Here is a 27,918-nt window from a genome sequence, read left to right on the forward strand (position 1 = left end):
AGTAGGACAGAATGTGATTATAGTTCACAGCTGCTGTATCTGAAGAGGAAAACACTAAATGGAGGAATTATTTATTTAATATGAACAATAACCAGGAATAATAGGATGAATGGGAAGCCTTAGACTGAATATCAGGGAAAAGTTCTTGATAGTGAGATCTTTTAGCTTGTTGAATAATTTCTCAAGGGCAGTGGCAAATGCTCCATTATTTGGCACATTTAAGACTAGGCTGGAGAAAACATAGCAGAGAGAATATTCATGCATTAGCAGGAGATGGATACTTTGTACCCTATAGACCGTTTCCATTTCTACACTCCGTGATTTTTATGAAACTTCTAGGAGCCAATCATGCAAGATGTTGAACACTTCTTGAGAGGTGCTGAGAGCCCTCAACTCCCAGTGAGGGAAAGCAACCTCTGGTGGAATCAGACTCAGGGTTGGAGCAAATGCAAATGAATGTGGTAGACTCACCTTTGTCATCAGTAAATGTGCATCCATGCCCCATCTAAAATTCAGTATGATTGGCAAAATCTGTTCAAGAAAACCCTAGTTCTGACAGGAAAAAGGCAAGGATAATTTTGTGGGTGAGGCACTGGACAGAAGGTCAAGAGACTTGAGTTTGTGGCTCTAACACAGACTTCCTGCATGGGCTTGGGCAAGTTACTTAAAGGATGATCCAAAACCCACTAAAGCCAATGAGAATATTCCCATTGATTTCAATGGACAGTGGATCAGATCTTTAAGCTTTCTATGGGCCAATGCCCCATAAGTAAAATGGGGGGCGGGGTGAGGGAGGGGTTTAACGGTAGTTCCTTATCTTACTGGGATGTTGTGAGGATTAACTGATGTTTGCTAGATGTGAGAGCTAGTAATGAGGATCTATCGGGGCAGAATAGCAGGTCAGGAGTGAGTTGCATTCCAAGAGCTATTTCGGAAAGCTTGTGCATGGCCTGCACGATGACTAACATTGATTATTACAGTGTAGCCCTCACTTCCATTAGCTTTAAACTCATATTATAAAACTTAAAATAATGGGTATCTGAAGGTTTAATAGCTTTTTTTTTAAAGTGGTCCACATTTATGGAATTCTGTTACACAATATTGAGTATGCAGGTAATTTTTAATAACATCCAGGAATGGATAAATAAACTCCTTTATTCTTTAACTGTTTAGTAGCATTTTCTTGCAAAATTAAAGTTTAATATGATGTTATAACAACCTGTAAACCATGCCCATGAAATTTAATAGTTTTATTCCTGCCATGTGAAAAATGTGACCCCCCCCTCCAATTTACTAATACATAAAACAGGGAAGTGAAGTCCCATCTGTATAATGATCTATTTTTGGTGGACCATGAACGATAAAATCGCAGCCTTGAGCTCTTAAACTATCAAGTCTGCCATAAATATTTGATGATGAACAAGCCCATAAAAAGAAAATGCAGAATATGAATAGAGGGAGAACAAATATGTAATTAAATTTTTAATTACCAGTGTCTCGTGCTGAAGTCAAGTTCATCTTCCATAAGAGGTAGAAAATAACCTACAATTTCCTCTCTTATTGTAAGCTTCTTTAAACAATCAACATCACTTCTCAGACTAGAGCTTTAGCAGGGATAGAAATCATCACCGAAACAAAAGAACAGGACACACAGACTAAGGTAGAACAGTCTAGTTTTATTACCTTATGCAATCAAGAGCTTTTTCCTTTCCTTTTCTTTTTTTTTCCTTTTTTTCCCGTTCTTTCTGGGTTTTTAGTTTTTTTTTTTTTTTTTTACAACATACATTAAGTTGTGACTCAGATGTTAAGGGGATGTGGAGATGAAGGAAAGTCAGTGACATCACAATATTTTACAACTTTACAACAAATGAGAGTCTGAATTTGTTGCATTTACCAGTGTATATCAAGGGTGGAAAGCAAAGGCACACTTAGGTTTATGTACCCCTCCAAGTGAGGGGTGCTGGGAGACTGGGGTGAGGGAGGATTAAAACAAAAGACCCACTGAGTACAAAATGAGCATTTCAAGGTCAACCCAGTAACTGATGTGATGTATATTACAAAGGCATATCTCTGTACAAGGCTGTTGCAGTGATTATTCATTTCTACATGATGTCAGAACGCTTTCCTTAATAATAGCAATGGGCACTGCACATTTGGTACTCGAGGAATGGGAGTTTGGGGGAAAAGGTTGCAAGTTGCTGCTGCTGCTACTTTTTTGTTTTTTGAAAGAAAAAAAGACTTTCCTGCTACATACTGTTCTGAAGGGTTTAATTAAAAAAAGCATTGCTTTGGATACAATCTATCTACAGCAGTCTGCATAGTTCACTAATGGTGAACAAGTCAGTTTCATAAAAGAAGCAATGATGGAATGAAAAAACATGCAAGCACCCTTGTTACACACTTTGGTCTAGACCATCCAGACTTTCTAAATACCATCTACACACTAGCTGACTTGAACTCTTTCTTTTTGATTGTTCGGAAACAAAACCAAAACCCTGCAAAACAAATTGGGTATAAAATTTAAAAAACAATCAAAACAACCTCCCCTCCCCAAATATACTGCCCAGTAGATAAAAAACAAAAATGGCCCTCCCTTATTTTCTACAGTATGTTGACACAGTTATTATAACAGATTAAAAACAAATCTACCTTTGTGCATGAATGACTGAAAAATTGTAAAAGACCTTATGCGTGGGCACGGGCACACACAGGCCACGTGCAAAGGAAAAAATGTAAATCAAAATTAATTGCCCCAAAAGTTTTTTTGCAGCATTGTTCTGGATGTTACAGCAGTTACCAGTTACAGTTACAGCAGGAACCAGCCTGCCTCATCCTACTTCCATTTCACTTCATTTTGTATACTGTGCATGCACACAGCAGCATGTGTCATAGAGGCTTGCTTCCAGTGGCTGGCCAGTCACACACAGTGTTTGTCTCTATCTAGTGGAGACAGTACATTACTCATTTCTTTGCTGGCTAATGAGAATATCACCATACTGAAATGATATGAAAGTATAAGGGGGAGGAAATTGCCAACCACAATACAGTGTCTATGCTGCCAGCATAGCCAAGGGGTGGTTTGAGGGCAGAATTGGCACAACTAGAAAGTCAAACTGAATTGGAGGGTATAGTACTACTCTAATTTCTTGATGGATATGGTGTTATTACAATAACCACTACATTCTTCTTTGAACTTCTTTACTCCAATTCTCCAGGGGGCTTAGGAGAGGGAAGGTAAATAAATATTTGCATTTATTCAAAGGGCGGGGGAGGGGAAGGTTTTACATACTACAGCTCACAAATATACACAACTGAGGGTGTAAGGCACAAATTTACATGTGGAAGAAAACAGGCTATTCACAGATGTATTCCCAAGAAAAACCCGTGTGATAAGACCATAATTTATGCATGGTAACAGCCGGCATATTAATTAGTTCACACTGTTTGTGGATTTTGTTTGCCGTCTCACATGCAAGGTGAAATGAGATGGCACATCACAAGCTGGTGCCTTCACAGAAAGTATTGATGACTGACAAAGCCATGTTGACAGCAATGGTGCACAAATGTGCAGTTTTTAAAGAGTTTCTTTTGCAGTTGCTTTAGGAGTTATAAATTCGGGGGATTTTGTTTGTTGCCTGTCATAGATCAGAAGCCCAGCAAGCAAATTAACTAACAGATTTAAATAAATATTCCCCTTTTTTCAGCTAGAGATCAAACCGTCCAAACACAAAGTTCAGAATTCCAGCTCCAACTTATTTAACTCAGTGAATTTATTGGAAAAATAAGAGTTTTAATTACTCCAGTTAATGGGTTTCATGTTAAATAGGTATAATTTTCAATGTATTTTTTCTGAAGAGCTGTTCATAGGATGATATGCAGAAGTCATTTCCTTAGGAAAAACAAAAGACGAACAATAAATAATAGGAGTTATTTGCGTTAACAGTCACATGTTATTCATTAAAAGAAGAGTAGCAGAAATCTATGACATAGTTTTGCCCAACGTGGCATTTATCTGCTATAACCAAATGGCTGTAACACTGATGGGCATTTCACAGTACCTGCACATAGTAAACTTCTGCCATTGTTAAGTCAGAGTTAGCTTTATCAATGAATTTTTTATTTTGTATTTATTTTTATTTTTTTAAGTTCTTTTATTTGCTTTGCTTTTCAGAGCACTCTTTCCCAGTTCAGGAATGCACTGTGCAATTGGGGGGTGAAATGTCACAGTCATCATTCACCTGTGTGCTTTTGGCTCAATGTTTGTGATGCTAAGTTAGTGTTTTGAGTAAAGAACTGTCAGGTAGTGGGGGTGAGTCCTGCAGTTTGAAACCTTCATCACAGATCAGATGGCTCGGTTTAAAAAATATTCCACTTTTCCCAGAGAGCAGGATCAACACATCCTCAGCTTAACAACAGCCTTCTTGTCAATTGGAACTAGTGATGCAGTTGCAGAACACTGGCTTTAAAGGGCAAACTCTGTTTCATTGCTGTCCCCCCACCCCACTGTGATTATGTACACGCATCATTGGGCTTCATGGATGTTGAAAGTGGGGTAAAGGAAGGTTTGGGGGGTACATCCGGTTTTAGCGAAGGTGTACGTTTCAACCCGGACCTTGTCAGCGAGTTGTACGCAGTGAGACTAGGCTGCCTAGAGACAGTCACAGCCTGCGCCTGAGCAGCATGGACTTGTATAGAGTCCACTCTCTGTGGGGCAGGCGGAGGGTTGTCTCCCCTGCCAAAGCTCTGATTTCGAGAGAGGTGGGAGGAATTAGAGGAGTTAGTATTGTTTCTTTTGAGAGTTGATGTCTGATGATTTCTCGTGAGTGAGTTCGTAGGGTAGTTTCTCTTGTAGTCCACGTTATAAGCAGAGGAATGCATTTCTAATCGCTTGCCCAGACCACTCTGAGCCAGAGAGGAGCCAGGAGGACCCAATGAGGCTTCCCTCTGGGGTACTTTTGGTGGCATGCTATCCAGATTTTCCACCAGATTAACCCCATGGTTGGGACTTTTGCTGCTGAGATGCTCCTTTATGGTTTTGTACTCGAGCGTAGCATTCTGGTCCTCCATGGCCATCTGTGCCATGTCGCTCATTTTTGGCTGATCAACATATTCATGCTGATAGCCTTGCTGAGAGATTGGCAAGACTACAACACTTGGGATGTGGCTGGGAGAAGCCCGGAGAGGCAGGTCAGTTGGAATCACAGGCGATGACATTGCGGGGATATCTTTTGTGCAGGCATTGATAAGGTTCTGGTTTCTTTCCCATTCCCTGCTGCCACGGCTAGGCTTCCTCTTCTGTTGCAGGGTTGGGGTGGACTCAGGGGTTGGCAGAGCAGCCAAGTCTAGGTGGTGCTGGTCAGCTTTGATTAACATTTTGGCAGTGCTGCCCGGGGTAGCGAGTTTGCCATTGTGCATCAAAGGTGTGAGGATAGCTTCTGGTTTTGGCTCCTTGGATTGTGTGTCTCCAAAGAGACCACTGAGCTTGGTAACACTACTCATGGAGCCGCGGCGGGAGTGGGCCAACTCCTTCTCCTTCCTCTGGACAATGGCCACGTCTCTGCGGCGATGGTCACAGATGCAGTAAACTACGATTCCCGAGAAGACGGCACCCATGACAAAAGCAAGAATGACTGCAATGGCCAGGAGGGTGACCGGCACCAGCTGATCATGGCCTTTGAGATAGCTCTCACGAATCACTCCTGCAACAAACATCATACAATGGTAAGCAAAAATCTAACAGGAAAAGCTTCTTAACGTATCTAGTCCATTCAAAGGCATTAACTGGAGATTTTATTTGTTCTCAGCTTTTCGTTAGTTATCCCAAGTTCACATCCATCCTGTACCTGCTGGCTGGAACTCACTTTGAGCAAAGTTGAACTCAAGGTGTTGAATTAAGTTCCAGGCTTGAACAACATGGAGCCCAGGGTGGGGGTGAGGTGGGGTGTTCAGGGTTCATTCTTTATAGAGACCGGGCCCATTTGCAGAATTTTGATCTGTATCAGAGATCAGCTTTCAAAATACCCCTGAAATTCCAGGGTATTTAGATCAGGAAGTGAAATCCTGTCCCTTCTGAAGTCAATTGCAACATTCCCATTGACTTCAGCAGGGCTGGGATTTCACCCAGGGTTTTTAGTTAGGACTGTCTCTCAGGCTGAGAAATAGCATGTTTTTCTTCACCCATTCCTCAACCCCATCTCTCCTCCCACACATTTTATTTCTGTAAATCACTGACACTGAAAAAGCTGAGGAGTCAGAAGCTTTATGTATGTTACATAAATGAATCTCACATCTTTTCAAGCTTTCTCCCCTGCTATTTATTTGTTGTCTCTGTCACAAGGTTTGGAAGCTTTGTCATATGTTTGGGCTGCAGCAGGGATGTTATAGAGTATTTATATCCTGAGTAACTATGAGAGAGAGAGCCCAACACTGAAATACATTGAGACAGAACAGGTTTAAAAATACCCTCCAGATTTCAAGTGTCATTCCTAATTTTTTTTTAAAAATCTCTCCTGTTCTAGATAGCTAAATATGCTGGATTCTCTTTCCTGCTTTGGCTAAAAGCACACACAGTGAGAAGCCTATTTTGTGGCATTGCACTGTGCTTAGAGATGTTGTCAGGTCTTATTATTGCTCCTAAGGCTTGCTGTCATAGTAGGCTTCTTCAGGTAGAGTTAATATCCTCAACTTAATAAAAATGATGAGAATGCACCAGTCAATAATCCTACAGAACATTAACCAAGATATTGCATATATAAAGAACATTGCTTTTCCTTTCCCTACTTAGTTGTGCACCAAGCCAGCACATGCTAATCAAATGCAGGTGAGGAGCCTGTTGGGTTCTTTTAATGCTAAGTGAGAAGGAGTCGCAACTGTCAGATACTAAGTGCCTGACAAAGTAGTTTAAAAAAACACAACTCAAATACCCCATTCCCTTCTCTGGAGAGCGTGCAAACGCAAGTGCATTAAAAGCATACTCTGAGAAATGTAAACAATGTTCTTATTATGAGAGAGATAGAGAGAGAGAAAATGTACCTCGAAGACCTCATAAGACTTTGTGAAGATACCAGTCTTTCATGTCATAAATCAATGGTTTCAGGAATCCTGTCTTTTATGTATTTGTTAGACAGATAGCTGTGGTCCAGAATTAGAACAAAATGCAAAAAACCCCAGCAAACTTTTTCAAAATAACATTGAAATGCTGCTGTTGCCTCATGGAAAGCATTGATAAGCATTCTGTCTAGATTCAATTCTACTTCTATAGCATACTTGTCCCCATTTCAATTAGTGTGTGTAAGTGGACAAATGATATTTGCATACAAACCAGGAATTTTAAAAGCTGAACTGCTCTTAAAATCATAATCTCCTGCTTGTGACATCACAGTTGGTTGCCATGGAAATTACTTGTGTTGTGACAGAGGATTGTGATTTCAAGTGGGAAACAAAATAGCAGGAGCAGTTGATCCCTTAAGGAACAAAGATCCTGAGAGTTGCATGAATCCTTTGGATACAATGTTGTGTTAATAAAATGGGTTATTTTGATCACAGGTCAAATCCAACTGGCCTTACTTACTTGAGTAATCCCAACAACTTCATCTTTAATCATATGATTTAAGGTGGGCAGGATTTGACCACAAATTAATGAAGTTCAGGGCACAGATAAAGTAAAATAAACTAAAAAGTAGCGGCTCTGAGTGTTTTGCATTCTAGTATTACAGGGGAACACCACCAAAACCTTATCTGAAATGAGGGGATGATCTCAGTCTATTACCAATGCACATCCCAAATATTCAGCACCATTAGTAGCAGTCCCAAGAGACTGGGGCAGAGTGGATGGGTCTAAACTATCTCCTCACACTAAGCCACAGTTACTCTAGGAGGACACTGTGGGCACAGTGTGAGGAAACTTACTGTGCTGCTGCCTATGCATTCCTTGTTCAGTGGCTATTGAGAGAACAGTGGTTTCCAGTGGCATTTCTGAACAGTAATTGTTCAAAATATTAACATAAGCAGAAAAATAATGGACAAAAATGTAGAACCTAGACTCTTGAAAATCTGGAGCATATAAGGGGTTCAAGTCATCATCCAATCTACACCTTTAAAGACATAGCAGATAAACTGCAAAGACTTCATTGTGTTGAAAAGGCTTGAATCTATGTATTATCTAAAATCCCAGTACTACATCATGTGCTGGTACACTTAATTACTAAGGGTTTTTTAAAACAAGATCATAAGACTTCTGGACATGAGTTTTGCTAATTTTATAATACATGATACCATAACAAATTTCTTATACAAAATATTATTTGCTACTTTTAAAATGACCTGAGTAGCTCTTCATTGATTATACCTTTCTAAATATGAACATTATTTGCTTATTTTATTTGATGTGATTATAAGTGTATTAGAAGTGTTTTTCTTTTTTTTCAAACTTAACCTTATCTTTAGAGAAACTTGAAAGAGCTGCCTACAAACATGTTCATATTATTTCCATATAGAATGTGTAGGTTGATCTCCATAAATGATGATAAACCATTCCCTGGACATGTTTATGTTGTTTACAGAATACGTTCAAATAAATCTTAGGAGAAAGCACTGCGGGAATAAACCTTGAAAGTGTCAGAGGTCATAAGCTTGAAGATATGAGTGCTCAGCATCTTTAGGGATCAGGGCCTACATGTAATTAAGAATCTAATCATATTGATATTTAACAAAACCTCTTGCGGTCCTCGAACCAGCTTAGTACTCTCCCTCCTGATTACACCTCTTTTCCCATATCAGCTATGCTATCCTCTTGAGAGACTGAGGGGCAGTTTAGTCATCTGATGTCCTCACTTTTTTGGTGGGGTGTTCCTCTTCATGGAGACAGTAATCAACCTGATCTCTTCCTCCTGTTCAAGGGAACCTTCTCCATTGAACCAGTGCAATTGTGTCTGGTATTCATTTTCCTGGGCCTGTTGATCTTACCAATTTAAAATATGAAAATAATTATGTGTCCTCAGGATTTATGCCCAGTACTTTCTGAGACTGTAAAATCCTGGAGCATGCAAGATCATCTCTTCCTACTTTTCTATCAAAGCTGCTCATCCAATGAAAGGGGAGTGATCTCACATCCGCTGGGATTTATCACTCTACTCTATATACAATCATGCATAAATTGTGAGGAAACCCCAGAGTGCCATTTACATGTAGAGGGGTGAGATTTAGAGGTCTAGCAGAAGGATAACTTGGTTCTGTCACTCTACATCATGATAACAAGTTGCATTCAGGAGAGGAGACCCAGTGTTGGAGGACAAAAACAGGCATCATGGCCCATCTTCACCCTCCAAGAGAACATGCTACTAAGGTAGCGAGTGGGTGGTGGGTTTTTGATGGGGACCTAAGAAAAATGTTTCATAAACTTCAGAATGTTTCAGCTCTGACATGAGGGATGGACAAAGCTCAGATGAATTCTTATTTTATCTGCACTGGTTCATTACTGGCCTGGAAATAATCATCCATATGTTTAATGTCTTCAACAATAAAATGCAGTTTTACTGTGTGACCTTGGTTTCTGAAAACGGTGTCTTCTGAAGCCCAATTAACCATTCCTACATTATACAAAAAAACATATAAGGTACCTTAGCTAAGCTGTGTTTAAAGGGTTTGAAACCACCGAAGTCAATAGAAACACCTCTTAAGAAACAATCAATGTCATAAATCAGCCTGTTTAAGTATGATATAGAAAGAACCAAACCAAAATAAGGAAAGCCCAAGCCATAATATAAAATGTGATGGTTCTTCCATTTTTTGTCTTGCTATCAGTTCACCAGCTTTCTTGTTTCTAGGCTGTTATGATATGATGGATGTGTCTGTCTCCATAGTGAAGTGATTAATAGGCATCTGTGGAGAGCAGACCCAGTGACCACAGATCCAACAAAAACTCTCTGTATTCTTTTTTATTACATTCAGTCAAAAAAGACACACAAAAAAAAGTCTCCCATGTACAAGCCTGAGTTTGTTTGTCTTGTCTGTGATCATAGATAGAGATGGCAAACCATCAAGAAAAGCCCTAGAGTCAGAGTCCTCTAAAAATAGATTCTGGAGTTTGCTTTATGGTGAAGGCAAGTCTGATATTTCAGTGAACTCATCACAACTGCTTTGGTGAACGAAAACGAACTAGCTCATTTTTCTGGTTTGAATAGCTTATTGAAAAGACATTCTATAAATACAAGGGGCTGAATTCTGACCTCATCTCCTCATATACAGCCCCACTGAAGTCAATGGAGGTCACACATAAAGCTGAAGGCAGAATCTGCTCCCGTCACTAGAACACACGAAAAAAGCTAGCTACCTGTCACCACAAACAATGCATTTTCATTTCAATACCGTTGTTAGCTGTAATCTGTATTAAAAGATATCTCTATATTCTGAGCTGCACCCAGGACAAACACGATGACCACACCAAAAGTGAAATGAGAGCACTATGTGGTTATCTCAGCAGGAAGTTGTCGTCGTTTTGTTTTCCAGTATAATGTGAACCAATACCACCACTCTTTGTGGTGTTACTTAACTCTAATGCAGAGAGAAAGTACTAAACCTAACCGCTGGCAATGGCATACACAGAAATGGAACTTAGAGATGGTAAATGATATATGATATTTTGGCAGGGATAAAGGGAAACTACTAATTGGGTATAAAGTTTCAATGACTAAATACATCATGGCAAGGAGGCAGCCAATGAGTTGTACCCGTTTCAGCTATTTTGAGCTTCACATCTTGACATGATACATTCAGTGGTTGAATGGGATTCAGCCCACTACTATTCCGCCCTACCTTTCAAATCACTTAGGATTTTATTGGGAGCTAGCATAGCTGCACATTGGGCAAGGTGAGCCTGAAAAAAGAGGAAAACCTGCTGTTCGCATTTTTTGTTTAGTACCAGCTTTTTGTTTGTTGTTCGTGTACCTCTCTCTGCATTAGAGTTAAGTAACACCACAAAGAGTGGTGGTATTGGCTCAGTATGAATGTTTGTGTTTATGGGCTTTAAAATATAATTTCTGGATGCAAAAGAATGGGTTTTCAATATGTGTATTCAAGTGTTAGTGCTGTATTTACATACATTCACATGCTGATAAATTCTATATCAGGTCTGGAAAGCCTCTCAAGTTATTTTTAAACCTTTTTTTGCTTCCCTAAGTATATGTGTCACAAAATAATCAGCTGAAGTTAAACCGCACATCCAAATCTGAGCTGATAGCAGGTATGGGAATATCTATGGTCTCCATTTTTTTTTCTATTTGATATAATTACTTTGCTTGAAGGAACACTTTCAAGGTCAGGAAGCCTACAATCTCACCCACAATGCCAATCATCTGATATCTCCCACTCTGGTGGGAGCCCCTCATCATGGAGACAAGTAAGCAACCTGCTTCCCCCGTCCTTTTACTCAGTCTGTTCCACTGGCCAACTGCAGTTTTACTCAGTATCCATTCTCCTGTGCCTGCCAGGATCACCATTTAAAAATACAAAAAGTCACTATTTGCCAACAGTTAAAACACTCTTGTTAAAACCGCTGGTAAAGGATACATTTTTAATGGGGACCACTGCCCTGTTGTTTTCATACAGCTTTGCAAATGCAAGTTTCATGTGATTTGATTTTTCTCACTCTCTGAGCAACCTATACCAACAGCCCAGCATTTCTGAGGAACTTCTGCAATATCAAAACAGTGTGCACATATCCTGGAGGGAAGAATGAGGTTTGTTCACAGTTATAAAGTTTCATATATATTTCATAGCTTTGTAGATTTCAAGGCCAGAAGGGACCACAAATCTATGAAAAAAACCCCCAGTGACTGTGTCTTTAATGACATGCAGTGCAAACTGAAAAGCATTGAAGTTTCTGATCAAGCATAAAGGAGAGACTGTGATTACTGGTCCCTAATCTCAATAGTGGTCCCTCCAAGAAGGGCTTGTCTACTGTTTTTTTAAGGTGATTTTTTTCCTTCTTCCAATTGATCCAAATTACATTGCCCCTACCACTCCTGATGAATGACTTTCAGCCTAACTCACTATAAAAAAAAAAAGGTGATTGCGTCCTACAAGAGGAGAAGGTGCACATGAATGGCTTTGCTTATAATGAGAAGGAAATAATGTAATGAATGATAGCCTTAAATGTAAGGTTCAAATGTAAAAAAACCTCTCCACCATGAGCATTCTAAAGGTCCCAGGTCAGACAGCTGGCATGCTGACCTAAAAAAACTTCCTCAGGAGAGATGTCATTGTACAGTCTTTAGTTCAATGGGAGGCATGCAATCCATTTTTAGTTAATCCTAAAGCATGGGCTGGCTCTATTGACTGTACAACACTGAAGATCTAGAGTTAAGGAGAAATATTTTTATAATTTCTCTCTTAAAAACTTGTAATGTAATTATGAATTAAAAGTCCAATCCTTAAGTTCTTATTCAGGCAAAGTGGAAGGTTTGCCTGAATAAGAAGGAGGTGTGTCTGAGTAAAGACTGGAGGCCTGGACTGTCTGGATTTTTTATAGTCTGTTTTGTGAGTGGTACCTCCACAAATGAACTAATTTACTGAATTTTTAAATATGACATTAGGTTCACAGTACATATTCCACTGGATCTATTATTTATGAGAGAGAGAAACTACATCTCTGAAATCTGTACACTTTCATTTGTCCCAAAGGTTAGACATAAGGCAAGTCCCTACAGTAGAAATTGCCTGACACCATTTCCCCCAATGACTAATGGTATTCAGTGGCTGTTCATTGTGAACTTTACTGATTTTAGTACTGTACTTACTTCTCCCCTTTCACCCTTCACCATGAGCAAAGGTAATTTTAGAGGCGTGTGTATGATAAGAAAAGTCATAACAATTGTGTTTCCTATGAAAAAAATAAAATAAGGGCACTAGCAAAAGATAAAACAAAATGTACAATAAAATCCAAATCCCCAGGAAAATTAATTCCTTTGTAGCTTTTTCTTTGAAGAGAGAAACTTTATGCTGCCTTGCATCTTAAAATACAAGCCTCTTAGAAAAAGTCTACATTTCTTCTGATGTAAAAGAATCTCTGAGCACATTTTAGGACCTTTCTACAGTGCTTGGGATTAGCTTAAAGATAGTTAGCTGCTCTTTATTAGTTTACTTCAGGGGATCATCTCACAGCTGGGTTGAACTAGATTTACATACGCTCCTGTGAATATGTATGATTTCAGGGCTCCAGAGTAATTGTTGTAGCATGCAATGTGCATCGCTCATCTTAGCCATTCCCGTTTCACTGCATGTTAACTCCTTTCATGGCACAGAACAAATTGAACTTTATTTTCCTATATGAAGGCAGCTGTAGGCATTATGTATTCTGGGAGGCCTTGTGCCGCTCCTGAGGGTATGTCTACACTACCTGCCAGATCAGCGGGTAATGATCGATCTATAGGGAATTGATGTATCGCGTCTCGTCTAGACACGATAAATCGATCCCCGAACGTGCACCCTGTCGACTCGAGAACTCCACCAGGGCAAGAGGTGGAAGTGGAGTCGATGGGGGAGTGACGGCCGTTGATCCCGCGCCACGAGGAGGCGAAGTAAGTCAATCTAAGTCGATCTAAGATACGTCAACTTCAGCTACGCTATTCTTATAGCTGAAGTTGCATATCTTAGATCGAACCCACCCCCCAGTGTAGACCAGGCCCAAAGCAGTTCTTACGTGCAGTGTCAAGAAAAGAGAAGCTGTCATTGAAAAATTCTCTGGCACTTCTTCTCTTTCCACACAGCCTATTCTGATCTATGACCTCTCTGCATAGTGGGGAAAACACAAGTTTTCTGAATGTCAGCATAAGCAGCTCTGGCTAGCAGACGAGGAAGAATTGGGGTTAATTTTTCATCATGTGTGTGTGACCCAAAATCATAAATTGGATTCCTCATCCACTCCAATCCTCTTTTCAAGACAAAACATGAAAGTAATATTTTTAAGGAAAGCTACTAGTGTGAATGAAGAGGGCACAGCTGAACTAATTAATGAAGTATCTATTGAATACCCAGATGTTTAATTAATAAGATTGTGCTCTGTATATCGTATCCTCTGAGGTCCATCAAGAGTGCTATTAAGCTGTCAAAAAACAAAAGGACTGATCCTGTGCAAGTGGCCCTTAGTTAATGGGGATGGTCCTTGTGCCTTCAACTGGACTATGTCTGTGTGTAAGGGTTTCAGAATCAGGCCCTAAGTTAACTCTGCTCCTGCAGAAAGAAAGGGTGAAAGTGAAAACTGTTTGAAAATCTGTGAGACTTCTATGAATCCTTCATATAATCAAAATCACAATATTTATTATGTATTTTGTGATTAAAAACCAAATACGGTTGTTGAAATTTTAGTTGCTTCTCCGCTAATGCTAAAGGAACTGATCTCAAAGCTTTACTCTAAAGCCTTGTATGTGTGAATCAAGACGTGTTTTCCTATTTATTGTTCAGTAAAAGGAAAGATTGGATGACTGTATCTTAGAAATAATCAGAGGACAGAAGAAAGCAGGTGGAGAGGTGAAAATAGTTGGTACATAGGTGATATCACGCTTGTTATTTTTCTCTCCTTATTGCATGCCCTATGACCTTGAATAAATTCAGTGAGTGTTAAATCATTTTGAATTTGAGGCAATGCCCACACTACAGAAACACCTCTTTATATCTACACTTCCATTCCCACCTCAAAATAGAAGACCAGGAGCTGAATTCTATGCTCGGTTACACCAGTTCAAATATGGAGTATAACAGAAATCATTACAGGTATGCTCTCTCTCTCTGTCTCTCTCGCACACGTCTGGCACAGGGCACACTGTTGACTCATATGCAGCTTCTCATCCACTGTAACCCCTAGGTCCTTTTCTGCAGAACTGCTGCCTAGCTACTCAGTCCCTAGTCTGTAGCAGTGCATGGGATTCTTCCATTGTAAGTGCAGAACTCTGCACTTGTCCTTGTTGAACCTCATCAGATTTATTTTGGCCCAATCCTCTAATTTGTCTAGGTCCCTCTGTGTCCTATCGCTACCCTCCAGCGTATCTACCACTCCTCCCAGTTTAGTGTCATCTGAAAACTTGCTGAGGGTGCAGTCCATGCCATCCGCCAGATCATTAATGAAGATATTGAACAAAACTGGCCCCAGGACCCACGCTTGGGGCACTCCGCTTGATACCAGCTGCCAACTAGACATGGAGCCACTGAGAAAGTCTGATTGGGTGCCAGTCAAATAAGGAATACGCATGAAGAAATGTAGAACATGATGGAGGCTGTAAAATGATGTTAGAAATTGGATTTCTCCAGTACTACAAACAGATGGGTTCTGTGGAAATATGTAATACTAGAGCAGAGGTGGGCAAACTACAGCCCGTGGGCCACATCCAGCCCACAGGACTGTCCTGCCCAGCCCTTGAGCTCGTGGCCAGGGAGGCTAGTCCCGCCCCTGCAGTCCCCTTTTTCCTGCAGTCATGCTGCTGCACGGGCAGCGCAGCTGGCTCTGGGTGGGCGGCGGGCTGCAAGCCCCTGCTGCTTTGAACGGCATCGTAGGGGTAGGGGGATGTCAGTTGGCTGGGGCAGAGGTTCGGGGGGGTGGTCAGGGGATAGGGAGCAGGTGGATAGGGGATGGGGTCCTGGGGGGCCTGTCACGGGGTGGGGTGTGGATAGGGGGCAGGAGGGCAGTCAGGGGATGGGGGTCAATGGGGGTCCCAGGGGCAGTTAGGGATGGGGGGGTCCTGGGAGTGGGTGGTTAGGGGACAAGCAGCACGGGGGGATCGCTGGGTGGGAGGTTCAGAGGGAGGCAGTCAGGGGCTGGGAAGTGGGAGGGGTCGGATGGGGGCAGGGGCCAGATTGTTTGAGGAGGCACAGCCTTCCCTACCCGGCCCTCCATACATTTTTGCAACCTGATGTGGCCCTTGGGCCAAAAAGTTTGCCCACCCCTGTACTAGAGCATCTAATGCTACAAGGCCACTTTTGTTAGTTGGATGTGATGAATGATGTTTATTGTTTACCAAATAGTATGACTTGTGGCCATCCCTGGACTATAGCCAGCTTGGTCAGTTTAAATTAGTAGTGGTAGGGCTAGACAGCACCTTTTGAAAAAGATTCTTTACCAGTACTTTATTATTAAATTAATTGATATGACTGATAATATTCTGACTTTTTATCCTCCCCTCACCCCCGGAGTGCAGTTGTACTGACTTCCAAACTGGAACTGGGTAAGATTCCCTGGTCTGGCGAGGGAGAGAACAACTGAAAAATTTGTCAGTTGATGCTCCAGAACGGCTTTATGGAACTTGTCACTGAAGCCGTTGGACTTGGGACAGTGGCCATGTGTGAGGTCCCTTACACTTTCTCATGCACATTGATAGCACTGCTTCAAATGATACCGCTTGCTCTTCAGTAATTGCAGGATTTTACTACGTCTTTGTCTTTTTGTAGGAGTATATGAGAGAGAATAACATAGGGTTTGGGTTTTTTTTAAGATAATTTTAAAAATACGCCATTTGTTTTCTTCTGTCACAATTGTAAGTATCATAGACAAATCATTAGCGGGACGGCATGTTTTTGGAAGCATTCAGGGGTCTTTAGTTTCAAATTCAAAAAATCATTGTTGGGCATACAAAAGAACTGCCTGGGCCCTAAATGTGATAATGTTGTCAAGCTGCATTTTCATGTGAGCTTTTGTTTTGGGAAAAATACCAATCCTCAGTTGTCCTTAAAAGGAGTACAGTTTCTTATCCAGGCTTGACTGTTCTGCTAAAATAGCTGTACCATACATGAAATTATAATTCCACTAAGGTATGCTTTAAATACTTCTCAAAAACTCATGAGGAGACTGCTGTCAACTGCCGTTTATTTTAAAATATGTTTTCATATGACAATTTACACCAGCTGAGGATCTGCTTCAATATGTTTAGTGAAAAAACACTTTACTTTTTTAATATGTATAAAACAGGATTCTCCAGTTGTATTTCTGGTCGTTGAGATCCTAGGCTTCTAGCAAGGTATCTATTGGTGCGTGAGTTGAGCTAAGTATTACACCTATCTTAGACGCTAAGAGATTTAGACAGAGAGATTTAACTTTAATATAGCATTAAAATCTCCTATAAAAATAATTTAGTATTTATTTAAGGGAAATAATTAGTAAATAAATCTGATAGAAAATTGAGAAATTTATCAGGAGAGACAAAGCTGCCTTAACTGTCTATGAAAAAAATCACTCTGGTGCAGATGAATGCTAGTGTAGCATAACATTGGTGTGGTGGCTCTGAAGCCACCTCCTCCGCAGCCAGCCCAGGGAATGTGGCTGGGGCTTCCATGGCTAGTTTTAAGAGTCCTTTGAGGTCATTGGCCACCTTGCATAAGTAAGAGCAACCTTCAAGCAGCTCTGAAATACAGTAAAGGTGTGGCCCAACACACAGCTGTGCCCAAGATCCAGGGAGCAGTATGGTAGCTTTACACTATCCGCGTCTCCTGAGTTGTGGCTGTGTGCTCCTCAGCAACAGTTGAGGACGTTGGGGACTAGATAGTAAAATTAATTCCAGAAGGTTAGTGATCACATCCTTTTTCACTGGCACTGAATGAAGTATTCAGGGCAAGGGTAAATGGTTTATGTACGGATATTGGAACTCTCTTATAAGGAGCTGCTTAGCTGCAATAAATACTTGTTCCATCCATCTTTTTTAACTTTATTGGGGCAGTTCTTCAGCTGGTGTAAACTGCAATGTACATCAGTTGAGGATCTGCCCCATTATGTTTAGAGACATTTTGATGTATAGCCTCAATTTAGAGTGCAGAGAATTTACTTACATTTGATTAGGGGATTAATTCCTTTAATAGATGAAATACAGAATTTTAGCAACTGCAGAAGAGTTGTGGTGGGAGGTTGTATTTTGTTTCATGGCTGCAGCAAAGGAATTCTTGGGTAAGTAATCGCCGCTATGTATAATGTTGCTTCCATAGGTGAGCTAGTGGATGGTTAATCTATTGTAAACTTATTAAATTACATTTCTAACTGTAACAGTATTCTTAAACATAATTATTATCGTCGTGCATATGCACAAGATGGCTGAATGAAACTGCACAGGCTCCTCATCCCTTTGCATTTCAGTCAGGCTGCTGCTTCTTTCTCCTCCATGGGAGGGATGGTGGGGGGAGAGGGAGGGGCATTGAGAGCACAGGAGAGACAGTCTCTTGGCTCTCAGATGTGCTATCCAATGCCAGATACCCAACAGGAGCAATAGCAGGGAAAATCCTGCTCAGGCCCTGCAGCCTGAAGTACTTTGCTGAATCAAGGACATTTGTAGGAGAGATTGCTTATCAGGTGCAATGCAATCGGCTTTCTGTGTTTAATATTATATAAAATAAACCATGGCAAAATGTGAATTATGCTACTTAAACTTTCATAATTAAGTGTGTTAGTTTCCTGATTAATGACTAAGATACATCCTTGAGTGAAAGAAGACATCTAAATTTATCTCTTTTTTCATAATCCTAATCAGGTGTAAGGATCAATAGTTTGGAATATCAGCAGAGAAAGGATATTGAAAACGGTCAAGGCAAGTTTATCGACATGAAAAGAATGGAAGTGGTATTTCATATAGAATCATGCAATTAGTAAATAATCTGTAGGCTATATGGAAAGTGTAGGCTGCTCTCAATCAACACTTGGGTTGTCATAAAATTATTACAGAAGATGTTCTCTATTAATTAATATAATCACTGAATCTAAGCACATACTATATAACTAATAAGAAAAATGAATTATTCAAATAGCTTTAATTTAACAGAGTATTGCCATTTTAATTATATACTGGCATTAATTTAACAGTAAAAAGAGTCTTAAAGCACTTTTTTGAGTTATGTTATTTGCTCTAAAGTGTCTCTGAATTTCAGAGCCTTTTCATGGTTTTTAAGTTGGAAAGGCCAGATTCTCTCCTTGAGACCTGACCTCTTTGTGCTGCCTGATAACCCCCCAATTAGCATAAAGCCACTATAATGATCATAGAGCTGGTGTAGGAAGCACTTACATCATTGCCTCCAACTGTTCACTGGCCATTTTCTGATATTGTGATGACCATGTGGAGCCACAGCCCAGCTAACGTACTTTACAACCATTCCCAATCTGAAAATATTTCAGGATTAGTGTAGATCCGGCCCCAGAATCAGAAAGACAAATCCTTTGTGCTCCATCATGCAGCTGCCCCAATAGGAGAGTGCAGCTGTGAACGTAGTCCTTGAGGAAATATCTGCTACCCTGATTCTTGCTGAATTGGATGCAGCATCTTTTGCTGCAAAGATGGAGAAAAGTCCTGTGTCAATTGCAGTTTTTCCCTGTTGGAGGGAGATCTTTATTTCTTGCTCCCTGAAAGAGGGGAAAACTCCAATTCAAAGAGCTTTTTTTCTGAATGGACCCCCCCAAGCTACTAGATCTACAAGTAAAAAGGCAAAACTTTAAAAATAGAGCTTGTCAGCTGTCAAATGTGGCTACAATGGATTGCAGGCTTTTAAAGCTATGTAAGTGGATAATTACAAGTTGGGGGTGAACTCATCTCCTGAAGCCACTTTAGCACCTGATGAGCTCCGTTTTTAATGTATTCCCTTTTTACTTGTAGATCCAGTAGTTTGGATGTTCTTTCAGATAAAAAGCTCTTTGGAGCAGGGTTTTCCACTCTTCCAGGGAGACCCAGAAGTCATGTTAAGTTGGCAGCTTCTGTTTTCATATCTTCATCTTTATCCTTGGAGTAGGCTGACAGGTTTCTGTTGCTATTTGAGCTGATTCATACATTGTTACTGATGGTTCCTCAGCTGTTAGCTAATTATGAAATCCATCTATCCTTCCAGCTAATTGGTCTAAGAAAGATTGTAGAGCTGTTTTGATTTAAAATTAATTACTGTGGTCAAGTGTAAGGCAATCCTGTGTATGATCTTGGTTACCAGATACAGCATTTTGCAGAAAGCATGGCTCTCGGCTGTCTTCCTGATCTTCTCCCATCTTTTAGCGCTGCGAGTTTTGCTTTCTTTCTTACAACTCCAAAATGAGTCCTCATATTGTTTAGAAAGCTTTGTGACTGTATCAGTTGGGGAGTCAATTATTTTGTGATTCAAATAAAGATCTAAAAGAGATTCAGCCAGGAGCTAAAGGAGATACTACTAAATTGTTATTCTGCATTACATGACCTCCTCCCTCTTTGTGTTAAAATGTATTCATGGACCTCATATCTCTCATCGCCTCTGCTTACCTTGCAGTAGTCTGCTCTCTTTCCCTTCACCATCTGTCAGATACAGTCTTGAGAACATTTCACTGAAATAAAGTCTTAAGACAGTCTATTGTCTGGAACAGCCTTCCTTCATCTCTCTCTTGCATTAGTTTCCCATCTCATTTCCACTTTCAGCTGAAAATGTTTCTTTTCCTCTCTCACCTATACCCCTTAATTTCTCTCTCTTGCTATTAATTACCACGTTTCTGTGACTACTGTTATTCTACCGTCTTTTGGTCTAGAGTTGTGATGAAAGATGAAATAGGTGAAAAAGTTATATTCTATAGTTCTGGAGACACAGTAGAAGTGTCATCAGTAAAAGCCTCTCCACACCACTCTGCTAATGTGCCTAAATCTGAACTGCAGGGACCACTTCTCGAGGTGTTAGGATAATTCAGCTTCCAGCTCCATTTAGCCTCAGCAAAAAGGTTGACAGCTGCCAATTATGGTGGTGACTTTTGCAATGAGGGCACCTGTCCATTAGGAACTGCAGTGAGACCATTAACTCTATTTATATGGTGATGATAGTTAGTACTGACCTGGTCCGCAGTCAAACTGGAGTCCTAGAGTTGAAAAGCTCTGAATCCCATTGCCAATTCCCCAAGACAAGCCACTTATTAGGACTATTCCAGACAAGCATTTGATTATTTTAAAAGAAAATTTCTTACAGCTCCAATGAAGACCCATTATGTGACAAACATGAATACTATTCCTTTTATAAACGTGGATGTTTACAACAATTTGATGCTAATTCACCTAACATTTTAAAGAAAAAAATATATCGGGTTTTGTTAGGAATAGGTTCATCTAAACAACCTCTACTTAAATTCAAATGTGAAAAATAATTATGTCTTAATCTACATAGAGATACATAAAAGATTTAAACAGACTAAATCCTGCACCATCTCAAGACACTTTACTGAAATCTCAGTAAGGAACAGAATATTACTTGGATTACAAATAACTTCATTTCAAACCTCTCTCCATGAACTGCCAATAGATGCTAAAGAAGCAATGGCAATACAGATAGTCAGGGCTGATTCTCCACTCTGTCACACTGTTTTTATATCTCTGTTTTAATTGATTGCAGTCTAGGAATAGAGTTCCACCAGCAGAGTAACAAATCAAAGGGTAAGCCCTGACTCTCTATTTTCTCTGCTTCTCCAGCATCTAGGTTCTGTTCTTCGTAGTTAGAAATGTTGTGAAACTGAAGTAGCTGACCATGCACTTCATATTGTATGGACAAAGGTTTGGTTTTGATCAGGGATTCTGAAAACAGGTATCTAGAGCAACAGGTGTAATTGTAGTGCTTACTCCAGTCATGTACATCTTCGGTACAAGTCTCCTTCCTGGCTCCCTGAAAATGATTGTGCATGCAGCTATTTCGTTGATTAAATTGAATTTTTAGCAAGGTCAGTCACTTCTAATATTCCCATAACTATGACTGGCTAAGGAATATTTTGTTGACCTTGGAAAATGAAAAGACAACACTGAACTCAAAGGATGATCTGGACAAATTCTGTGCTACACAGAATCCACTTCTGAGTTATTACAAAATGGCAGCAGGATAATAAGGAATTCTCCTATCACTCTTCTGTAAACATGCTTGGAATCCTTCCATACCTTGAATAAATCAAAATAAATTCATGTAAAAATAGAGTAAATTTAAATGTACTCTTTGGGCCAAATTCACCCATGCTGCTAAGGAGTACAGCATCATTAGCTTCAATTTATACACAATGAAGCTGAGCCTCCATCTTTACTGTAGGTTGTTATTGTTTTCATTTCAGTTCAATGTGAACAGGATTTCAGTAAATAACCATTAAAACCCCAGTTGGAGTTCTACCTTCTCAATCCCTTCTATCATGATAGTACCTGAAACCTCACAAAATTCTGGCCCTTTGGAGCAGAGTCTGGCTTTATTTTTGTGAACTCCCCAGGCTAAATATAGTGTCAACATTCAGCAAATCATTCAAATAGTAGTAATAGTAATAACAGCACTACCTTATTCCTGCAAAAGGAAATGTTTTCTTTTAGACAGACCCCTGAAATGTAAAATCTTTGCTCTCCCTGTGTCTAGTAGTTGACTACTTCAGAATGGTGCACAGAAATTGTGTGACAGAGACAGGTTTGCAAATATTGTTAAGAGAAGCTGAAAAAGGGAGGTTCCAACATATATAATATTTACAGTTGCATCCCTGACATCCTAATTAATGTACTGGCTACTCTTGTCATCTGTACACCTCACCTCTTATTCTGAATCAGCTTTGTCCTATTATTGTGTTGTAAACACTGAACAAAAAGTTTGAGAGGAAGGGTTTCAGGGTCACCTAGTTGTGCAGCAGACAAATATTAAAACTGCTAAAATAACCCCTGGACTTTAATCTTTCAGCGGACTAAGCTGTTAACCCCTCTATTGCTTGAATTAGACAGAATAAAAACTGGCAAAAAGAAGAAAGTAGAAGCCACGACTGAATATAATTTATCAATGTAATTAAAGGGCAGGCTCCAGCCATCTAGCAAGTGAGAGAGAAAACAGAGTGTTTACTGTGTTTGTGTTAATGAAGCTAGTACTTGAAAGATATCAGGCATTTCTAAAGAAAGGCAGCAAGGACAGAAGACAGTAGACAAGGGCCAGTAGGGTAATGAAGGGCAAGGTCAGTTACGGATGAAGAAAATTACTTCATTTTCTTCATTTAGACCCTCTAGTAGATTTATGTATCTACTCCCCAGTTTGTTAGTAGGACCATACATAGATACAGCACTGTTGTATGATTCAAAGTGAACAGGGTAAAGCCTTGGAATATTCCACATAAGGAGTTTGGTTTTATTACTTGAGGGAGGGACACTAAGTACAATGGCAGCAGAAGGGAAGGTTAGACTGCAAGGTGAGGAGCTACTGTTTTGACAAAGGTGAGAAACACAAATAATTAAACTAAAACACAGCAAGAAAAAACAAACAAAAGCATACTCTGGAATTGTGCTCTTTTTGGAAAGGCTGGGAGAAGAAAAAAATGGTGCAGTTTGCCAATCGCAATTAATTTTTCAATCTGCAATATCAATGACAGATTATTCAGTGGCCAAAATGAAAAGGCCATTGGGATTGCAACAAACAGCCCCTACTCTGTGAAGTGTACTACACATTTTCATTTTGGCAAGAAATGTGAGGTATCTCAGAAACAACAATTCCAGAGTATATTTAGCTACTAAAGCTGCGGCACACAAATGTCACATTCCCATGAGTCAACCCATTTAAAGAACCCCCTCTTTGCACCCCCGCAGATATTCCCCAAGATGCCTGTGCTGAATTAAAAGCTGAACATATGGATGTGACATCATCAAGGCACCAGTGTCACAGAAAATAAAGTAGCAAGTGGTTTCAGTAGAATTAGAGTGAAGCCGTTTGTGAGTGCAGGAAAAGAAAGAAAACACTTTCCAAAGGAATAAACACAACCACTAAAGAATACCACACAGCACTTTGCAAAACAAAAGGAAAATGTTAAAAACATAAGAGATTTTGGGTTTTTTTTGTAAAGGTGTGAAGGGAAAAAATACACAGTGAAAGTGAAAACAAAAAACTTTATAAACGAATATTAAGCATAACCTTGTTTGGTTTAATTTTGCATAACAACTCATTCTTTTGCCCTTTAAAATATTGGATCAATAGTAATTTTGGAACCAACTGGGGTCTGATTGGGCAAGACAAGGAGTAACAGCACACAAATACATGGTAATGGTAAACAACCATGCGGTCACCTCTGCCACCATTGTTTGTGTGTAGACTACTTCCAGCTTTATCAATATTCATAATTAAGCCCCAATGAATGCATGATATTTAAATAACCCTGTCAAGTGCTAAGAAGACTCTTTGGTACCCGTCACTCCCTGGGGAGGTAACTATATAGTACAAGCTACCTCATCAGTCAGTGACTAGAAGGAAAAAGGCTTACAACTCACCACTATACATTTATTAATATTTTCACTGTGTGCTCTTCTGAAAGCTGCTCCTGGCATACAAGATGTTTTTAAGAAGAAGCCTTCTTACCATTAAGAGCACTGCTGTGCAAAACAGTTGTGACACATGGAACCACACATAACAAATGCCATTAATATTAACATACACCTCTGTATTCCTCCCTGGCACATTAATGACCAGATTCTCCACTGGTGTAATTCATCATATCTCCATAGACATCAATGGAGCTACACCAGTGTCCACTAGCTGAGGCGCTGGCTAGCCCCAGGGCATTAGCCTTTCCTCATTACAGATACAGGCCCAGTTAAGGGTAAACACATCTGTCTAAGTGGATGGGAGGAGGCCAACACTTTCTCTTGGGGGTAGTGTAGTGGAGAAGGAACAGAAGCACGTGCTCAAAATGGTGTGTATTCTCAAAAGCGAGGAACAGAAACAAGCCAATTACTTATCTGCCATTTCCAGTGTGCCAGATTTATTGACCAGAGGAATTAAGGATTCCAGGTAAATCACGCATTATCATTTTGAGTCATTTTGTTTTGCTTTCTTTAAGTACATGGCAGACAGAAAAGCAAACATTTCTGCAGCTGTTACCATAGCAAGAGCTAATTGCTTTTACAATAAATCAAAGCACAAGGCCCATAAAGGCACGGTGGCCCAGCAGCAAAGTAGGAGAAGCTTGCAGGCTCAAGAAGGATTACTACAGCCACTTGTCAAGGGTTTCACTTCAGAGTAATCCCAAACGCTGACGTTCTGATTGATGTTTGCTATCATAATATTGGAGTGAGAAGAGATGGGCCAATCAAAGAACTAAGACAAAGAAATGAATGTGAAGATGAGGTCTGTGGGAACCAGCAATTACTTATTGGTGAAAGCATGCTCTTATAGTTAAGGCACAGGATGAGGAATCAGAAGTCCCAGAGTTATATTTCATGCTGCAGTCTTCCAGCATGATGGGCAAGTTCCTTAGGTCCAGATTTGTAAAGGTATTCAGGGGCCTAAAGATGCAGATAGGCACTTAGTGGGATTTTAAAAAGCATTATTTTCAGGGGGTGTTAAGCACCAAGAGCTAGATTCACAAAAGGACTTACATGTCTTACTGCCACTTTAGGTGCTAAAGTCAAACATTTAGCAGCCACTGAGATTATCAAAACTTCCCCATAGCTGCTGCTAAGCCTGCAGGTGCCTACGTTTCTGCCGGTAACGCTTCCTCAACACCTAAATTCCCACTAGTTCATGTGCAAAATTGCCTGACTCCTGATGCCACCTTGATGCCCAGTGCCCTTGCTCATGCCTGAGCCATGGTGAGATGTGCAAGTGAGGCGTTCTCCATCTATCTCATCTGCAGGGCATTCTCAGAGCATCCCTATCCGATCAGGCCCTATAAAGAAGACAGCTGGGGGTTATCTGATCAAGAATGTTTGGGTCAGGCTGGCTGGTGTGAGTGTTCTAGAATACCCAGGCACTCACCTGTCACTTAGGAGACCTGTTTTCAAATTCCCACTCTGCCTGATTTGAAACGGGGACTTGAACTCAGGTCTCGGTGAGTGCTCTAATTACTGGGCTATTGGTATAAAAGTGTGGGGATCTTTCTCTCATGAGAAAATGGCAAACCTGGCTTAGGTTCCTAACTTCAAGAGAGGGTTTACCTGGAATCCCAAATGGAAACAAGTGCTTCCCTTTGGCCCAGTGTTAGATGCCTAACTTACTTTGAGTAGCAGGGCCTAAATTGCATCCCCCTTCTCACTATTTCCTATTGGCTAGCATAGGCAGCTCTCCACTCAGCTTGCTGGCTTCTGAGAATCTCTTTTTAGATGCCTAACGCTCCCTATGCATTGTATAAGAAGCCTGGGCACCTAACTCAAGGCTGAGGATTCCACTAGGTGGCAAAGCACCTGTAGTGAGGTGGCCTGGCTCCCGGCCGCACCTGAGAGGGAGGAGCCAGAACAGCCGCCCCAGTGGGCGGAGCCACTGCCGTCTGTCCCCGCCCCCTGGAAGTCAAGGGGCGGGACAGGAAGTATAAAGGCCCGGCCCCAGCGCTCAGTTGCTGCCTGGCCGCCGGAGAGAACAGATGCTGTTGCCCGAGCTCCTGTTAGGCCGAGCCTTCCCTGAGCCCGGTACCCCGAGGTGGACTGGCTGAGCCTTCCCCAAGCCCAGTACCCCGAGGAGCTGCCCGAGCGTCCCCCCCGACCTGAGTCCTGAGGAGCAGCCCGAGCTAGCCAGCCCTCAGCACGCCGAGGAGCCCATGGTGTGGGACCCAGCGCCGGACCCCAGAGATGAGCAGGTACCCATGGAGGGGGAGATGGAAAGTAGCCCAGGGGTAGCTGACCCCAGTCTGGCTACAGCAGACTTTGAGCCGATGTCGGTGTGTTGCGGTCAGGACCCCACCGACACAGCAGCAGACTAACTGCCACTGTTAGGGCCCCGGGCTGGGACACAGTGGAGTGGGTGGGCCTGTGTCCCCCCTGCCACCCCACTCACGGGTGGCAGTCTCCCCCTCATACCAGCACTAAGGCATAAAAGTCTGGACTTACCTGAACTATTGTTGCTCAGCTCCTGCCTGAGGACCTGAGCCCTTGAACTACTGTTTGTTGCCCCGCCCTGACTGAGGGCTTGGACCTTCGGAGACTGAACTACTGATTTAGGCCGTGTAGTGAGGCGGCCTGGCTCCAGGCCGCACCTGAGAGGGCCGAGCCCCCACACCGGACCCTTACAGCACCTAATGCCTAAGTCCCTTTATGGATCTAGCTCCAGGTGATTTTGAAAATCTGACCTGGCACCTCACTACATCTTTCAGTGCATACATACATTTAAAAATGTGGCCACTAAATCTCTACATGCCTCACTTTCCCTATCTAACTTACAGGGCGATGAGGCTAAATTAATTATAGTATGCGGAGTAGTTTTCAACCCTTGGATGGAAGGCACCATAGAAGCTCCGTGTGTTAATGATAATATAAAGCGGTGGAAGTGGCTCATCATTAAGTCATGAAGATCATGTTTAAACAGGGTTAAATCCACACTTCCCCAGTCACACATAGTCTACTCACATTTGTTTTGTGTGGTTTCCTTAGTCAGTGAATATCAAGAACTAAGTCTAAGATTAGTGATTTTGTTTCTGCCTTTCCAATAAGCTTTTAATTACAGTGCAGGAGTTTTGTTACAGGCTACCATGATCCAGCTGGAAGCAGTTACACTGTAGTCACTCCCTCCTCCCCCACCACCACATGGATTCATTTCCAAGGCCTTACCCTTCTTGTCTTGGTGATTATGGGATGAGACTGCCGCATATGGATCTGTGTTTTCAGATGAGCCAACCGGATCCTTCCAATCCAGCATACGTCCCCTAGTATCATAACCCTCTTGAGCTGGAGAGTCAGAAGTGGTGGTGCTTGGAACTAGTGAACTGGAGTGGCCTGTGTTTACATTACAAATACAGTTAGGGAAGACACCACACATTAGTCACTCACCATGCTAGCTCACACTCAGGAGCATAAAATAAGCATTGTTTTTTGTGAATGCTAGAAGGGTTTCTTGAGACCAAGAATTGTTTCAAAAGCCTTTTACAACATTGCCCAAAGGAAATGTAGCAGCTGTAAGACAAACTACTTTCTGAGTAGTCAGAGCGGGCATGTTTGTGCCTATGTCAGTGGGAGACGTGGGCCTTGGCTATAGTCAAAACGTCACTGG

General features: G+C 41.1%; 1 protein-coding gene and 1 long non-coding RNA gene across 5 annotated transcripts in view; one reads left to right on the top strand and one right to left on the bottom strand.

Moving 5' to 3' along the window:
- Positions 1-1,727: 1,727 nt before the first annotated feature.
- The window catches only part of SEMA6A (semaphorin 6A), a 126,746-nt gene continuing 100,555 nt past the window's right edge, over positions 1,728-27,918 (bottom strand). For all 4 annotated transcript variants that reach the window (XM_039543692.1, XM_039543694.1, XM_039543691.1 and 1 more), the window contains 2 exons: positions 27,480-27,644; positions 1,728-5,699 (listed from right to left, as the gene is read on the bottom strand). In XM_039543692.1, coding sequence (XP_039399626.1) covers positions 4,510-5,699; positions 27,480-27,644 — 1,355 coding nt within the window. In that variant the 3' untranslated portion in view covers positions 1,728-4,509. The remainder of the gene's footprint in view (positions 5,700-27,479; positions 27,645-27,918) is intronic.
- LOC120407733 overlaps positions 25,732-27,918 on the top strand; it is a 64,388-nt gene continuing 62,201 nt past the window's right edge. Inside the window, exon 1 of the long non-coding RNA XR_005600215.1 lies at positions 25,732-25,771. This is a non-coding gene — a long non-coding RNA (uncharacterized LOC120407733). The remainder of the gene's footprint in view (positions 25,772-27,918) is intronic.

Source organism: Mauremys reevesii, linkage group 6 (assembly GCF_016161935.1).
Source record: "Mauremys reevesii isolate NIE-2019 linkage group 6, ASM1616193v1, whole genome shotgun sequence".
Taxonomy (NCBI): Eukaryota; Metazoa; Chordata; order Testudines; family Geoemydidae; genus Mauremys; species Mauremys reevesii.